Source organism: Somniosus microcephalus, unplaced genomic scaffold, assembly GCF_052327205.1.
Source record: "Somniosus microcephalus isolate GS21.2 unplaced genomic scaffold, FLI_Smic_1.0 unresolved_chr1, whole genome shotgun sequence".
Lineage (NCBI taxonomy): Eukaryota > Metazoa > Chordata > Chondrichthyes > Squaliformes > Somniosidae > Somniosus > Somniosus microcephalus.
In genome coordinates this window covers 105,654,440-105,669,439 of record NW_028225179.1, presented here as the reverse complement: position 1 = coordinate 105,669,439, position 15,000 = coordinate 105,654,440, and the positions used below count along the sequence as shown (strand labels likewise).

General features: G+C 44.0%; 1 protein-coding gene across 2 annotated transcripts in view; it reads left to right on the top strand.

The window, feature by feature from the left end:
- The window catches only part of LOC147095683 (complement C4-like), a 623,807-nt gene that overhangs the window by 27,726 nt on the left and 581,081 nt on the right, over positions 1–15,000 (top strand). For both annotated transcript variants that reach the window (XM_085974724.1, XM_085974723.1), the window contains exons 5-6: positions 1,933–2,018; positions 10,813–10,895. In XM_085974724.1, coding sequence (XP_085830850.1) covers positions 1,933–2,018; positions 10,813–10,895 — 169 coding nt within the window. The remainder of the gene's footprint in view (positions 1–1,932; positions 2,019–10,812; positions 10,896–15,000) is intronic.

Here is a 15,000-nt window from a genome sequence, read left to right as displayed (position 1 = left end):
CACCCAGTTCTCGTTGCACTTCCCCTTTTCCCAATCTATTGCCATTCAGATAATAATCTGTCTTCCTGTTTTTGCCACCCAAGTGGATAACCTCGCATTTATCCACATTATACTGTATCTGCCATGCATCTGCCCAATCACCCAGCCTGTCCAAATCATACTGGAGTTTCTCGGCGTCCTCCTCACAGCACACACGCCCACCCAGCTTTGTGTCATCTGCAAACTTGGAGATATTACATCTAGTTCCCTCGTCTAGATCATTAATATATATTGTGAATAGCTGGGGTCCTAGCACCAATCCTTGCGGTACCCCACTAGTCACTGCCTTTCACTCGGAAAAAGACCCGTTTATTCCAACTCTTTGCTTCCTGTCTGCCAACCAATTCTCTATCCAAGTCAATACCTTGCCCCCAATCCCATGTGCTTTAACTTTGCACACTAGTCTCTTGTGCGGGACCTTATCGAAAGCCTTCTGAAAATCCAAATACACCACATCCACTGGTTCCATGAATAAATTGCGACAACAATGGGGGGCAATTTTAACCTAACTCTCCGGGCGGGAATCCCATGGGATCGGATGGAACGCTGGTTTTATCCCCCCGCCCGATATTGCTCTCTGTTGACTTCAATGGAGATTGAATCCAACGTTGCTCCCCAATCCCCGCCAGTTTCCCGATAGGCGGGTTAAGTTGAAATTGCTCCCACATTAAGAATAGCCAGGGGGAACAATTGTATCACATTTGGTTAATAATAAGAAAACCCCACGGATTGAGAAGGGAAATAACTACCCGATAAATCTCCTTGAGGCTCAATTTTCACTTCTGGTGTGGGTGGAAAGGGAATTGAGTGTGATGGAGAGGAAGATCGAGTGGAACGAACAATGGGCGGCCGATCAGATACCTGCTAATTTACGTGTAAGGGGAAATGGCTCTTTTTGAGAAAGTTGTAAATAAGGAAAATAAGGACACTTCACTGACATCAAGGCAGCATTTGACCAGAAACTTAACTGGACCAGCCACATAAACACTGTGGCAACAAGAGCAGGTCAGAGGCTGGGTATTCTGCGGCGAGTGTCTCACTTCCTGACTCCCGAAAGCCTTTCCACCAGCGACAAGACACAAGTCAGGAGTGTGATGGAATACTCTCCACTTGCCTGGATGAGTGCAGCTCCAACAACACTCAAGAATCTCGACACCATCCAGGATAAAGCAGCCCACTTGATTGGCTGCCCATCCACCACCTTAAATGTTCACTCCCTCCACCACCAGCGTACCGTGGCTGCAGTGTGTACCATCCACAAGATGCACTGCAGCATCTCACCAAGGCTCCTTCGGCAGCACCTCCCAAACCTGTGACCTCTTCCACCTAGAAGGACAAGGGCAGCAGACGCATGGGAACACCACCACCTCCAAGTTCCCCTCCAAGTCACACACCATCCTGACTTGGAAGTATATCGCCGATCCTTCATCGTCGCTGGGTCAAAATCCTGGAACTCCCTCCCTAACAGCACTGTGGGAGTACCTTCACCACACAGACTGCAGCGGTTCAAGAAGGCGGCTCACCACCACCTTCTCAAGGGCAACTAGGGATGGTCAATAAATGCTGGCCTCGCCAGCGACGCCCACATCCCATGAACTAATAAAAAATAACTCCTATAATTTGTTTGGAAATTAAAAGCTTTTGACCCAGCTTCCCATGGGGACATTCAAACTATTCAATGTGTTGCTAACGTGTTTATTTTACTTCAAAGGAATTCTTGATATTGTTGGAATGGTGTGCAATGGAGTCACGGATGAACAAGCTGAATTCCCCAAATGGCCAGCAAAGGGATTTTACCTAAAATGGCAACAACTAGTTGTTTAAAATTTCCCCATTGCACAATCTTGACCCAGGCACCTGCTTTAACATTGCCCGTACTTTGTATTTTACTAGAACTCCAGAAATATGCAGCTGATGGGAGCGGACTGGATGTCAGAGAAAGTAAAGTTACTTCGAACAAAAATCCCAGATAATGAGGAGTAAGTTATTAATTTCACTTCTAAAACATACAAAACATTCAGAAGAGCATTGGGTACAGAGAAATCTATCAATGGACTAACAAATAACACAATATAGTAAGAGAGACTTGCATTTATATAGTGCGCTTTCACAACCTCAGGACGCCAGTGCAATGTTGACCTTTATTGCAAGGGGGATGGAGTATAAAAGTAGGGAAGTCTTGCTACAACTTTACAGGGCGCTGGTGAGACCACACCTGGAGTACAGCGTACAGTTTTGGTCTCCTTATTTAAGGAGGGATTATACTTGGATTGGAGGCAGTTCAGAGAAGGTTCAGTAGGTTAATTCTTGAGATGAAGGGGTTCCCTTATGAAGAAAGGTTGATCAGGTTGGGCCTATACTCATTGGAGTTTAGAAGAATGAGAGGTGATCTTCTTGAAACATGTAAGATTCTGAGGGGGCTTGACAGGGTAGATGCAGAGAGGATGTTTCCCCTAGAGGGAATTTCTAGAACTAGGGGGCATAGTTTCAGGATAAGGGATCGCCCATTTAATACGGAGATGAGGAGGAATTTCTTCTCTCAGAGGGTCGTGAATCTTTGGAATTCTCTACCCCAGAGAGCTGTGGAGGCTGAGTCAGTGAATATATTCAAGGCGGAGTTAGACAGATATTTGAGCTACAGGGGAGTCAAGGGTTATGGGGAGCGGGCAGGAAAGTGGAATTGAGGCAAAGATCAGATCAGCCATGATCGTATTGAATGGTGGAGCAGGCTCAAGGGGCCAAATGGCCTACTCCTGCTCCTATTTCTTATGTTTTTATGTCCCAAAGCACTTTGCAGCCAAGGAAGTACGTTTGAACTAAAGTCACTGCTGTAATGTAGGAAGCACAGCAGCTAATTTTCACACAGAAAGATCCCACAAACAGCGCTGTGATAATGACCAGATACTTTTTTTTCCACGATGTTGGTTGAGGGATAAATATTGGTCAGCACACCGGAGAGAACTCCCCCCTGCTCTTCTTTGAAATAGTACCATGGGATCTTTTACGTCCACCTGAGAGAGCAGAGGGGGCCTTGGTTTAAACGCCTCATCCAAAAGACGGCACCTCCAACAGTGCAGCACTCCCTCTGCCCTGCACTGGGAGTGTCTGCTTAGACTTTTGTGCTCAAGACTCCGAATGGGATTTGAACCCACAACCTTCTGACTCAGAGGCCAGAGTGCAGCCCACTGAGCCACAGCTGACAGGAAGAGCGATCAATGTTAGACACTAGAGCATAGAGAGGAATAGCCTATTGGAGAGAAGTATTTTCTTGTATATTGTTGAAGAGAGGTAGAGCGAGAGCACCACCAGATATTATACTTGTATCCAAGTCATCCCCTGTTAATAAAGGATGGAATCACTGCAATAGTCAGAAATGATATTGGGTCAAAGGATCAGGATAGTGAAACAGTTTGGGTGGAGATAAGTAATAATAAGGGGAAAAAGTCACTAGTGGGCGTAGTCTATAGGCCTAACAGTTGCAACTCTGTTGGTCGGAGTATAAATCAGGAAATAGTTGGGGTTTGTAATAAGGGAACAGCCATAATCATGGGGGATTTTAACTTTCATATTGACTGGACAAATCAAATTGGGCAGGGCAGCCTTGAGGAAGAGTTCATAGATTGCATTAGGGATGGGTTCCTTGAGCAGTATGTTACTGAACCAACCAGGGGGCAGGCAATCTTAGATCTGGTCCTGTGTAATGAGACAGGATTAATAAAAAAATGTCCTAGTAAAGGATCCCCTTGGAATGAGTGACCATAACATGGTTGAATTCCAAATTCAGTTGAAGGGTGAGAGAGTTGGATCTCAAACCAGCGTACTAAGCTTAAGTAAAGGAGACCATGAAGATATGAGAGCAGAGTTGACTAAAGTGGACTGGGAAAATAGATTAAAGTGTAAGACGGTACATGAGCAGTGGTGTACATTAAAGGAGATATTTCACAACTTTCAAGAAAAATATATTCCACTGAGGAAAAAGGGGCGTAAAAGAAAAGACAGCCATCCGTGGCTAAGTAAAGTAATAAAGGATAGTATCCGACTGAAAACAAGGGCATATAAAGTAGCCAAATCTAGTGGGAGGATAGAGGATTGGGAAGCATTTAAAAGCCAGCAAACAATAACTAAAAGATTAATTAAGAAAGGGAAGATAGATTATGAAAGTAAACTAGCAAAAAATATAAAAACAGATAGCAAGAGTTTCTACAGTTATATAAAAAGAAAAAGGGTGGTTAAAGTGAATGTTGGTCCTTTAGAGGACGAGACCAGGAAATTAGTGGTGGGGAACATGGAGATGGCAAAAACGCTGAACAAATATTTTGTATCAGTCTTTACAGTAGAGGACACTAAAAATATCCCAACACTGGACAAACAGGGGGCTATAGGGGGCGGGGAGCTAAACACGATTAAAATCACTAAGGAGGTGGAACTCGGTAAGATAATGGGACTAAAGGTGGATAAATCCCCTGGACCTGATGGCTTACATCCTAGGGTCTTGAGAGAAGTAGCGGTAGGGATTGTGGATGTGTTAGTGGTAATTTTCCAAAACTCCCTGGATTCAGGAAAGGTCCCAGCAGATTGGAAAACTGTTAATGTAATGCCCTTATTTAAAAAGGGAAGTAGACAAAAGGCTGGAAACTATAGACCAGTTAGCCTAACATCTGTGGTTGGTAAAATGTTGGAGTCCATTATTAAGGAAGCAGTAACAGGACGTTTGGATAAGCATAATTTAATCGGACAGGGTCAGCATGGTTTTATGAAGGGGAAGTCACGTTTGACAAATTTGCTCGAATTCTTTGAGGACGTAACAAACAGGGTGGATAAAGGGGAACCAGTGGATGTGGTGTATTTGGACTTCCAAAAGGCATTTGACAAGGTGCCACACAAAAGATTACTGCACATGATAAAAAATCATGGGATTGGGGGTAATGTACTGGCATGGGTGGAAGATTGGCTATCTAACAGAAAACAGAGAGTTGGGATAAATGGTTCATTCTCGGGTTGGCAATCAGTGACTAGTGGTGTTCTGCAGGGATCAGTGCTGGGACCCCAACTCTTTACAATCTATATTAACAATTTGGAGGAAGGGACCAAGTGCAACGTATCCAAGTTTGCTGATGATACAAAGATAGGAGGGAAAGCAGTGAGTGAGGAGGACATAAAAAACCTGCAAAAGGACATAGGCAGGCTAAGTGAGTGGGCAGAAATTTGGCAGATGGAATATAATGTTGGAAAGTGTGAGGTTATGCACTTTGGCAGAAAAAATCAAAGAGCAAGTTATTATCTAAATGGAGAGAAACTGCACAGTGCTACAGTACAAAGGGATCTGGGGGTCCTGGTGCATGAAACACAGAAGGTTAGTATGCAGGTACAGCAGGTGATCAGGAAGGGCCAATGGAGTCTTGGCTTTTATTGCAAGTGGGATGGAGTATAAAAGCAGGGAAGTCTTGCTTCAGTTATACAGGGTACTGGTGAGGCCACACCTGTAATATTGCGTACAGTTTTGGTTTCCATATTTAAGAAAAGATATACTTGCTCTCGAGGCAGTTCAGAGAAGGTTCACTCGGTTGATTCCGGAGATGAGGGGGTTGACTTATGAGGAAAGGTTGAGTAGGTTGGGCCTCTACTCATTGGAATTCAGAAGAATGAGAGGCGATCTTATCGAAACATATAAGATTGTGAGGGGGCTTGATCGGGTGGATGCGGTGAGGATGTTTCCACTGATGGGTGAGACTAGAACCTAGGGGGCATAATCTTAGAATAAGGGGCTGCCCTTTCAAAACTGAGGTGAGAAACTTCTTCATTCAGAGGGTAGTAAATCTATGGAATTTGCTACCTCAGATAGCTGTGGAAGCTGCGACATTAAATAAGTTTAAAACGGAGATAGACAGTTTCCTAGCTGATAAGGGAATTAGGAGTTACGGGGAGCGGGCAGGGAGGTGGACGTGAGTCTAGGTTCGGATCAGCCATGATCCTATTGAATGGCGGAGCAGGCCTGAGAGGCCGTATGGCCTACTCCTGCTCCTACTTCTTATGTTCTTATTTATGGTTGCTATAGAGTTACAGGTTGATGGAAAACGATGTAATCAATAGAATAAAATCTGGCGGGGTTTGAAGGAGATGTAGATGATGAAGATGCACCGATTCAGCCACGACAGGGTCAGAAGACTGGAAGTTATGGCATGGAGTCTGGGAAATCTGAGGGTAGTTCCTGAACGTAGAGGCAAATGGTCAACTAAAGAATGGACCTGGCTAGAGTATCAGTGGAGGATGTATTCAATCATAAGAGTAAACAGAGTGGAAGTGATGGGAAACCCCCTGAATTAAAGAAGAAAGACTTTCAGTAAAGGGGTCAAGAGTAGAGATTTCACCTGAACTCTGTAGCAAATAAGTAGCTCTCTCCCTCTCTCTCCCCCCCTCTCTCACCCTTTCTCTCCCTTTCTCTCTCTTCCCTTCTCTCTCCCTGTCTCTGTTTCTGTCTCTGTCTCTCTCGGTCTTTCTCCCCCTCTCTCTCTCCCTCTCTCCCTGACTCTCTCCCTCTCCCTCTCTCCCTGTCTCTCTCTGTCTTTTTCTCTCCCCCTCTCTCCCTCCCTTTCTCTCTCTCTCCCTGTCTTTCTCTCTCCCTGTCTTTCTCTCTCCCTGTCTTTCTCTCTCCCTGTCTCTCTCTCTCTCTCTCTCCCTGTCTCTCTCTCTCTCTCTCCCTGTCTCTCTCTCTCTGTCAGGAAGGGACAGAATGTATAAAGATAAAGGTAAAGTAGTAAAGGGGTTAAAAGCAGGAATAAATTGTCACAAAACGTATTTAAAAGTTCTTTATCTGAATGCACGCAGCATTCGTAACAAAATAGACGAGTTGACGGTACAAATAACTACACATGGGTATGATCTGGTGGCCATTACAGAAACATGGCTGCAAGGTGACCATGACTGGGAACTAAACATCCAGGGGTATTTGACAATTAGGAAGGACAGACAGAAAGTAAAGTGAGGTGGGGTGGCTATGTTAATAAAGGATGGAATCACTGCAATAGTGAGAAATGATATTGGGTCAAAGGATCAGGATAGTGAAACAGTTTGGGTGGAGATAAGGAATAATAAGGGGAAAAAGTCACTAGTGGGCGTAATCTATAGGCCTCCTATCAGTTGCAACTCTGTTGGTCGGAGTATAAATCAGGAAATAGTTGGGGCTTGTAATAAGGGAACAGCTATAATCATGGGGGATTTTAACTTTCATATTGACTGGACAAATCAAATTGGGCAGGGCAGCCTTGAGGAAGAGTTCATAGATTGCATTAGGGACGGGTTCCTTGAACAGTATGTTACTGAACCAACCAGGGGGCAGGCAATCTTAGATCTGGTCCTGTGTAATGAGACAGGATTAATAAAAAATGTCCTAGTAAAGGATCCCCTTGGAATGAGTGACCATAACATGGTTGAATTCCAAATTCAGTTGGAGGGTGAGAGAGTTGATCTCAAACCAGCGTACTAAGCTTAAATAAAGGAGACTATGAAGGTATGAGAGCAGAGTTGACTAAAGTGGACTGGGAAAATAGATTAAAGTGTAAGACGGTACATGAGCAGTGGTATACATTCAAGGAGATATTTCACAACGTTCAAGAAAAATATATTCCACGAAGGAAAAAGGGGCGTAAAAGAAAAGACAACCATCCATGTCTAAGTAAAGTAATAAAGGATAGTATCCGACTGAAAACAAGGGCATATAAAGTAGCCAAATCTAGTGGGAGGATAGAAGATTGGGAAGCATTTAAAAGCCAGCAAACAATAACTAAAAGATTAATTAAGAAAGGGAAGATAGATTATGAAAGTAAACTAGCAAAAAATATAAAAACAGATAGCAAGAGTTTCTACAGTTATATAAAAAGAAAAAGGGTGGCTAAAGTGAATGTTGGTCCCTTAGAGGACGAGACTGGGAAATTAGTGGTGGGGAACATGGAGATGGCAAAAACGCTGAGCAAATATTTTGTATCAGTCTTTACAGTAGAGGACACTAAAAATATCCCAACACTTGACAAACAGGGGGCTATGGGGGGGGGGGGGAGGAGTTAAACACGATTAAAATCACTAAGGAGGTGGAACTCGGTAAGATAATGGGACTAAAGGTGGATAAATCCCCTGGACCTGATGGCTTACATCCTAGGGTCTTGAGAGAAGTAGTGGTAGGGATTGTGGATGCATTAGTGGTAATTTTCCAAAACTCCCTGGATTCAGGAAAGGTCCCAGCAGATTGGAAAACCGCTAATGTAACGCCCTTATTTAAAAAGGGAAGTAGACAAAAGGCTGGAAACTATAGACCAGTTAGCCTAACATCTGTGGTTGGTAAAATGTTGGAGTACATCATTAAGGAAGCAGTAACAGGGCATTTGGATAAGCATAATTTAATCGGACAGGGTCAGCATGGTTTTATGAAGGGGAAGTCACGTTTGACAAATTTGCTCGAATTCTTTGAGGACGTAACAAACAGGGTGGATAAAAGGGAACCAGTGGATGTGGTGTATTTGGACTTCCAAAAGGCACTTGACAAGGTGCCACACAAAAGATTACTGCACAAGATAAAAAATCACAGGATTGGGGGTAATATACTGGCATGGGTGGAAGATTGGCTATCTAACAGAAAACAGAGAGTTGGGATAAATGGTTCATTCTCGGGTTGGCAATCAGTGACTAGTGGTGTTCCGCAGGGGTCAGTGCTGGGACCCCAACTCTTTACAATCTATATTAACGATTTGGAGGAAGGGACCGAGTGCAACGTATCCAAGTTTGCCAACGATACAAAGATGGGAGGGAAAGCAGTAAGTGAGGAGGACATAAAAAACCTGCAAAAGGACATAGACAGGCCAAGTGAGTGGGCAGAAATTTGGCAGATGGAATATTATGTTGGAAAGTGTGAGGTTATGCACTTTGGCAGAAAAAATCAAAGAGCAAGTTATTATCTAAATGGAAAGAAACTGCAAAGTGCTACAGTACAAAGGGATCTGGGGGTCCTGGTGCATGAAACACAGAAGGTTAGTATGCAGGTACAGCAGGTGATCAGGAAGGCCAATGGAATCTTGGCTTTTATTGCAAGGAGGCTGGAGTATAAAAGCAGGGAAGTCTTGCTGCAGTTATACAGGGTACTGGTGAGGCCACACGTGGAATATTGCGTACAGTTTTGGTTTCCATATTTAAGAAAAGATATGCTTGCTCTCGAGGCAGTTCAGAGAAGGTTCACTCGGTTGATTCTGGAGAAGAGGGGTTTGACGTATGAGGAAAGGTTGAGTAGGTTGAGACTCTACTCATTGGAATTCAGAAGAATGAGAGGCAATCTTATCGAAACATATAAGATTGTGAGGGGGCTTGATCGGGTGGATGCGGTGAGGATGTTTCCACTGATGGGTGAGACTAGAACTAGGGGGCATAATCTTAGAATAAGGGGCTTCCCTTTCAAAACTGAGATGAGGAGAAACTTCTTCACTCAGAGGGTAGTAAATCTATGGAATTTGCTACCTCAGAGAGCTGTGGAAGCTGCGACACTAAATAAATTTAAAACGGTGATAGACAGTTTCCTAGCTGATAAGGGAATTAGGGGTTATGGGGAGCGGGCAGGGAAGTGGACGTGAGTCTAGGTTCGGATCAACCATGATCCTATTGAATGGCGGAGCAGGCCCGAGGGGCCATATGGCCTACTCCTGCTCATACTTCTTATGTTCTGTTCTTATGTCTTTCTCTCTCCCTCTCTCTCTCTCCCTGTCTCTCTGTCTTTCTCTCTCCCTCTCTCTCCCCCTCTCTCTCTCCCCCTCTCTGTCTCCCTCCCTGTCTCTCTCTCCCTCTCTCTCTCCCTGTCTTTCTCTCCCTGTCTTTCTCTCTCCCTGTCTTTCTCTCTGTCTTTCTTTCCCTCACCCTCTCTTCCTGTCTCTGTCTGCCTTTCTCTCTCTCCCTCTCTCTCTCCCCCCCTCCCTGTCTCTCTGTCTTTCTCTCTCTCCCTCTTCCTCTCTCCCTGCCTCTCTATCTTTCTCTCTCCCTCTCTCTCTCCCTCCCTCTCTCCCTCCCTGTCTCTCCTCTCTCTCCCTGTCTTTCTCTCTCCCTGTCTCTCTCTCTCCCTGTCTATCTCTCTCCCTCTCTCCATTTCTCTCTGTCTTCCCCTCTCTCTCTCCCTCCCCCTCTCTCCTTCCCTGTCTCTCTCCCTCTCTCTCTCTCTCCCTCTCTCTATCTCACTCTCGCCCCCTCGCCCCCTCACCCTCTCTCACACCTCAATTGATCACAATTCCTATCTATGCTTTGGAGGTTGAGTAAAATTTGCCAGTGCCCCTGGTCACGGGCGGAGCCTTGCTCTCAGCAGACAACTGGGGGTGAAACTGGACACTGGCAGTGACTCAAAGCCGGTGGTATCGTATCGATCGCCCGTTATACACCCGCCCGACATTCAGTCCCGTTGCCTTCAATGGAACTGAGTATGGAGCGTGTTGTTTAATGGGCGGTATATGAGATTCCTGCCCAAGTCCAATTTCACCCCTAGATTATCGGAGAGTTGCAGGTGCATCACCTGCCATTGTCCATTGACGAGCCGCGGGCTCCAGGTCAGGCTCCAGATAAACGTCCCAAAGGATGTTGGTACTCTGGACATAACGGGCAGCACACTGCTCAGCTCCCTCAGATCACATGTTACAAACATGCTGTAGAAGAGAACGCTTGAATCGTTGGTAAGTATTTTTGCAATGGGATACAATGAAAATGTTTGTGTGCTTATCTTTTGTCTGTTTTCTTTGCACGTTTCCAAAAAAGACCCGGAATGTGGCGAATAGAGGCGCAGTTTACAGATTCTCCCATGTCCAAAGTGTCAGCGCAGTTTGAAGTGAAGGAATTCGGTGAGTGGTCCTTAATGGCTGATGAAACAATGCCAGTACTGATGAGGTGTTTCGCTTTTTCTATTGTTATTAATGTGCGTTAAACATGTGGCATCACTTTACTGGACGATGACCGCCTTCTGGCGGCCCACCCTGTTACGTGATCTGAGATCACAACTAATGTCTCAAAGGACACCAAGCTTGTCGTTAAATCAACCTCCCGGTGACAGTAGCAAACTAAGCAAATTGAACGGTCCTCTCCAGGACCAAAGAAAACGACATGTAGGCCCAGCCATCCGACTATGCCAACTGAACATCGAAGGCATCTCTCGCTCAAAATGGGAATATCACGAAAGGTTACTCAAGAAACACAGAATTGATGTCCTGGTTCTTGAAGAAACACACATCGAACACATCTACCAGTTCAACACAAGAGGACGTATCAAAGGTTTTGACCTAATTGCTTTCAATAACCATCCCGAATATGGCCTGGCGAATCAATCTCAGTCCTAGAGAATCAATTCCTCCTTTTGATGCCAAAGATCGAAGTACGTTTCATTCGTCAAGGTGGCAGAGAGAATATAACCCAGACCTATGTTTCATAAGAACATAAGAAATAGGAGCAGGAGTAGGCCATTTGGCCCTTCGAGCCTGCTCCGCCTTTCAATAAGATCATTGCTGATCTTCTACCTCATCTCCACTTTCCTGCACTATCCCCCATATCCCTTGATTCCCTTAATATTCAAAAATCTATCGATCTCTGTCTTGAATATACTCAATGACTGAGCCTGCACAGCCCACTGGGGTAGAGAATTCCAAAGTTTCACCACCCTCTGAGTGAAGAAATTTCTCCTAATCTCAGTCCTAAATGGCCGACCCCTTCTTCTGAGACTGTGACCCCTGGTTCTAGACTCCCCAGCCAGGGGAAACATCCTCCCTGCATCTACCCTGTCAAGCCCTGTAAGAATTTTGTATGTTTCAATGAGATCACCTCTCATTCTTCTAAACTCTAGAGAATATAGGCCCAGTCTACTCAATCTGTCGTCATAGGACAATCCTCCCATCCCAGGAATCAGTCTGGTGAACCTTCGTTGCTCTCCCTCTATGGCAAGTATATCCTTCCTTAGGTAAGGAGACCAAAACTGTACACAATACTCAGGTGTGGTCTCACCAAGGGCCCTATATAATTGCAGTAAGACGTCTTTACTCTTATCATCAAATCCTCTTGTAATAAAGGCCAACATACCATTTGCTTTCCTAATTGCTTGCTGTACCTGCATGTCAACTTTCAATGATTCATGTACAATGACACCTAACACTTCCCAATCTCTCACCATTTAAAAAATACTCTGCTTTTCTATTTTTCCTACCAGTGGATAACTTCACATTTCTCCACCATATATTCCATTTGCCATGTTCTTGCCCACTCACTTAGCCTGTCTATCTCCCCTTGAAGCCTCCTTGCATCCTCCTCACAACTTACATTCCCACTCAGCTTTGTATCATCAGCAAACTTGGATATATTACATTGGGTCCCCTCATCCAAATCATTGATGTAGATTGTGAGTAGCTGAAAGCCCAAGCACTGTTCCTTGTGGAACCCTACTAGTTACAGCCTGTCAACCCAAAAATGACCCGTTTATTCCTACTCTCTGTTTTCTGTCCGTTAACCAATCCTCAATCCATGCTAGTATATTTCCTCCAATCCCATGAGCCCTAATTTTGTTTAATAACCTCTTGTGTGCCTTGTGAAAATCCAAATACAACACATCCACTGGTTCCCCCTTATGTATTCTGCTAGTTACAACCTCAAAACACTCTAACAGATTTGTCAAACACGATTTCCCTTTCATAAATCCATGTTGACTCTGCCCAATCCTATTATTATTTTCTAAGTGCCCTGTTACCAGGTCCTTAATAATAGATTCTAACATTTTCCCTAACTACTGATGTCAGGCTAACTGGTCTGTAGTTCCCCGTTTTCTCTCTCCCTCCTATCTTAAATAGTGCGGTTACATTTGCTACCTTCCAATCTGCGGGAACCGTTCCAGAATCTATGAAATTTTGGAAAATGACAACCAATGCAACCACTATCCCTATAGCCACCTCTTTCAAAACCCTAGGATGTAGGCCATTAGGTCCAGGGGATTTATTGGCTTTCAGTCCTATTAATTTCTCCTGTACCATTTTTTTACTAATACTAATTTCTTTCAGTTCCTCATTCTTGCTAGAGCCTTGGTTTTCCACTATTTCTGGGAAGTGTTTTGCGTCTTCTTCTGTGAAGACAGACACAGTGTATTTGTTTAATTTCTCTGCCATTTCCTTATTCCCCATTATAATTTCTCCTGTCTCAGCCTGTAAGGGACCCACATTTACTTTCGCTAATCTTTTCCTTTTTACATACCTATAGAAGCTTTTACAGTCTTTTTATATCTCTCACTAGTTTACTCTCATATTCTATTTTCCCTTTTTTTTATCAACTCTTTTGCTGAATTCTAAAATCCTCCCAATCCTCAGGCTTACTACTCTTTTTGGCAGCATTATAAGCCTCTTCCTTTGATCTAATACTATCTTTAACATCTCTTGGTAACCACGGTTGGACCACTTTTCCTGTGGTGTTTTTGTGCCTTAAAGGAATGTATATTTGTTGTAAATTATGTATTAATTCTTTAAATGCTAGCCATTGCTTGTCTACCGTCATACCTTTTAATGTAGTTTCCCAGTCTTCTGTAGCCAACTTGCCCCTCATATCTACGTAATTTGCTTTGTTTAGATTTAAGACCCTAGTTTCAGATTTAACTAAATCACTTTCAAACTCAACATAAAATTCTATCCTATTATAGTCACTCTTCCCTAAAGGCCCCTTTACTACAAGGTTATTAATTAACCCTTTTTCATTGCACAATACTAGATCTAAAATATACTGTTCCCTAGTTGGTTCCTCAACATACTGATCTAGAAAACTATCTTGCATACATACCATGAATTCGTCCTCCACACTATAACTGCAAATTTGGTTTGCCCGGTCTATATATAGATTAAAGTCCCCCATGATCACTATATTACCCTTGTTACAGGCACCTCTAATTTCCTCATTTATACTCTGCCCTACATTACAACTACTGTTTGGGGGCCTATAAACAATTCCCATCAATGGTTTCTGCCCCTTGCTGTTTCTTAGCTTCACCCAAACAGATTCTACTTCTTGATTTCGGAGTTAGGATCCTTTCTCTCTACTGTCTTTATCCCATCCTTCATTATCAGGGCTACCCCTCCTCCTTTTCCATTTTGCCCATCTCTTCTAAAAGTTAAGTATCCTGGAATATTTAGTTCCCAACCTTGGCCACTTTGCAACTATGTCTCCGTTATGGCTATTAGATCAAACCTGTTCATTTCTATCTGCACTATTAATTCAGATATAGTACCTTTAGCTTTGACTTATTTCTATTTTTCCCTGATCTCACCTTAGTCACTGATGCCTTATTACCTTTGTTACTCTCTCTGTCCCTTCCTGACCCACTCTGCTTATTTTTACCCCAAACTCTGCTCTGGAGACTTGACATTTCTCTCGCTGCTTTTAAATTGGCTCTTTCCTGAATTCTCCAACCCTGCCTTCATTAGTTTAAAGCCCTGTCTACTGCCCTAGTTATTCGATTCACCAGGACACTGGTCCCAGCCCAGTTTAAGTGGAGCCCGTCCCAACAGAACAGCTCCTCAGTACTGGTGCCAGTGTCCCATGAACTGAAACTGTTATGTCTGACATTGGTGATAGGTACTCGATTGCCTTGGCCTGAGCACATGGAGTTTGATAGTGCTGTTATCGTTGTATTGTGTCTGACATTGGATATAGGTATTCGATTGCTTTTGCCTGGAAGCGTGTGTTTGGATCAGCCATTAAAAGCAACATGAACTGAGCTCTGCATACGGCCTCTGGATTATCTTTGCAAACGCAACACTTGGGCTGATTTGGAGAGGGGAGGACCAGAATGAGGCCATCTTATTGTTGCGGTGAGGCCTGCGGACTCTGACCCAATCGGAGACTGAGATGTTGGGCGCCTTGACCCTCTTCGACTGGTCGAAGCGGAGTTTCATCTTCTCCTGCTGTCTAGCAACTGTGGCTTGAGCC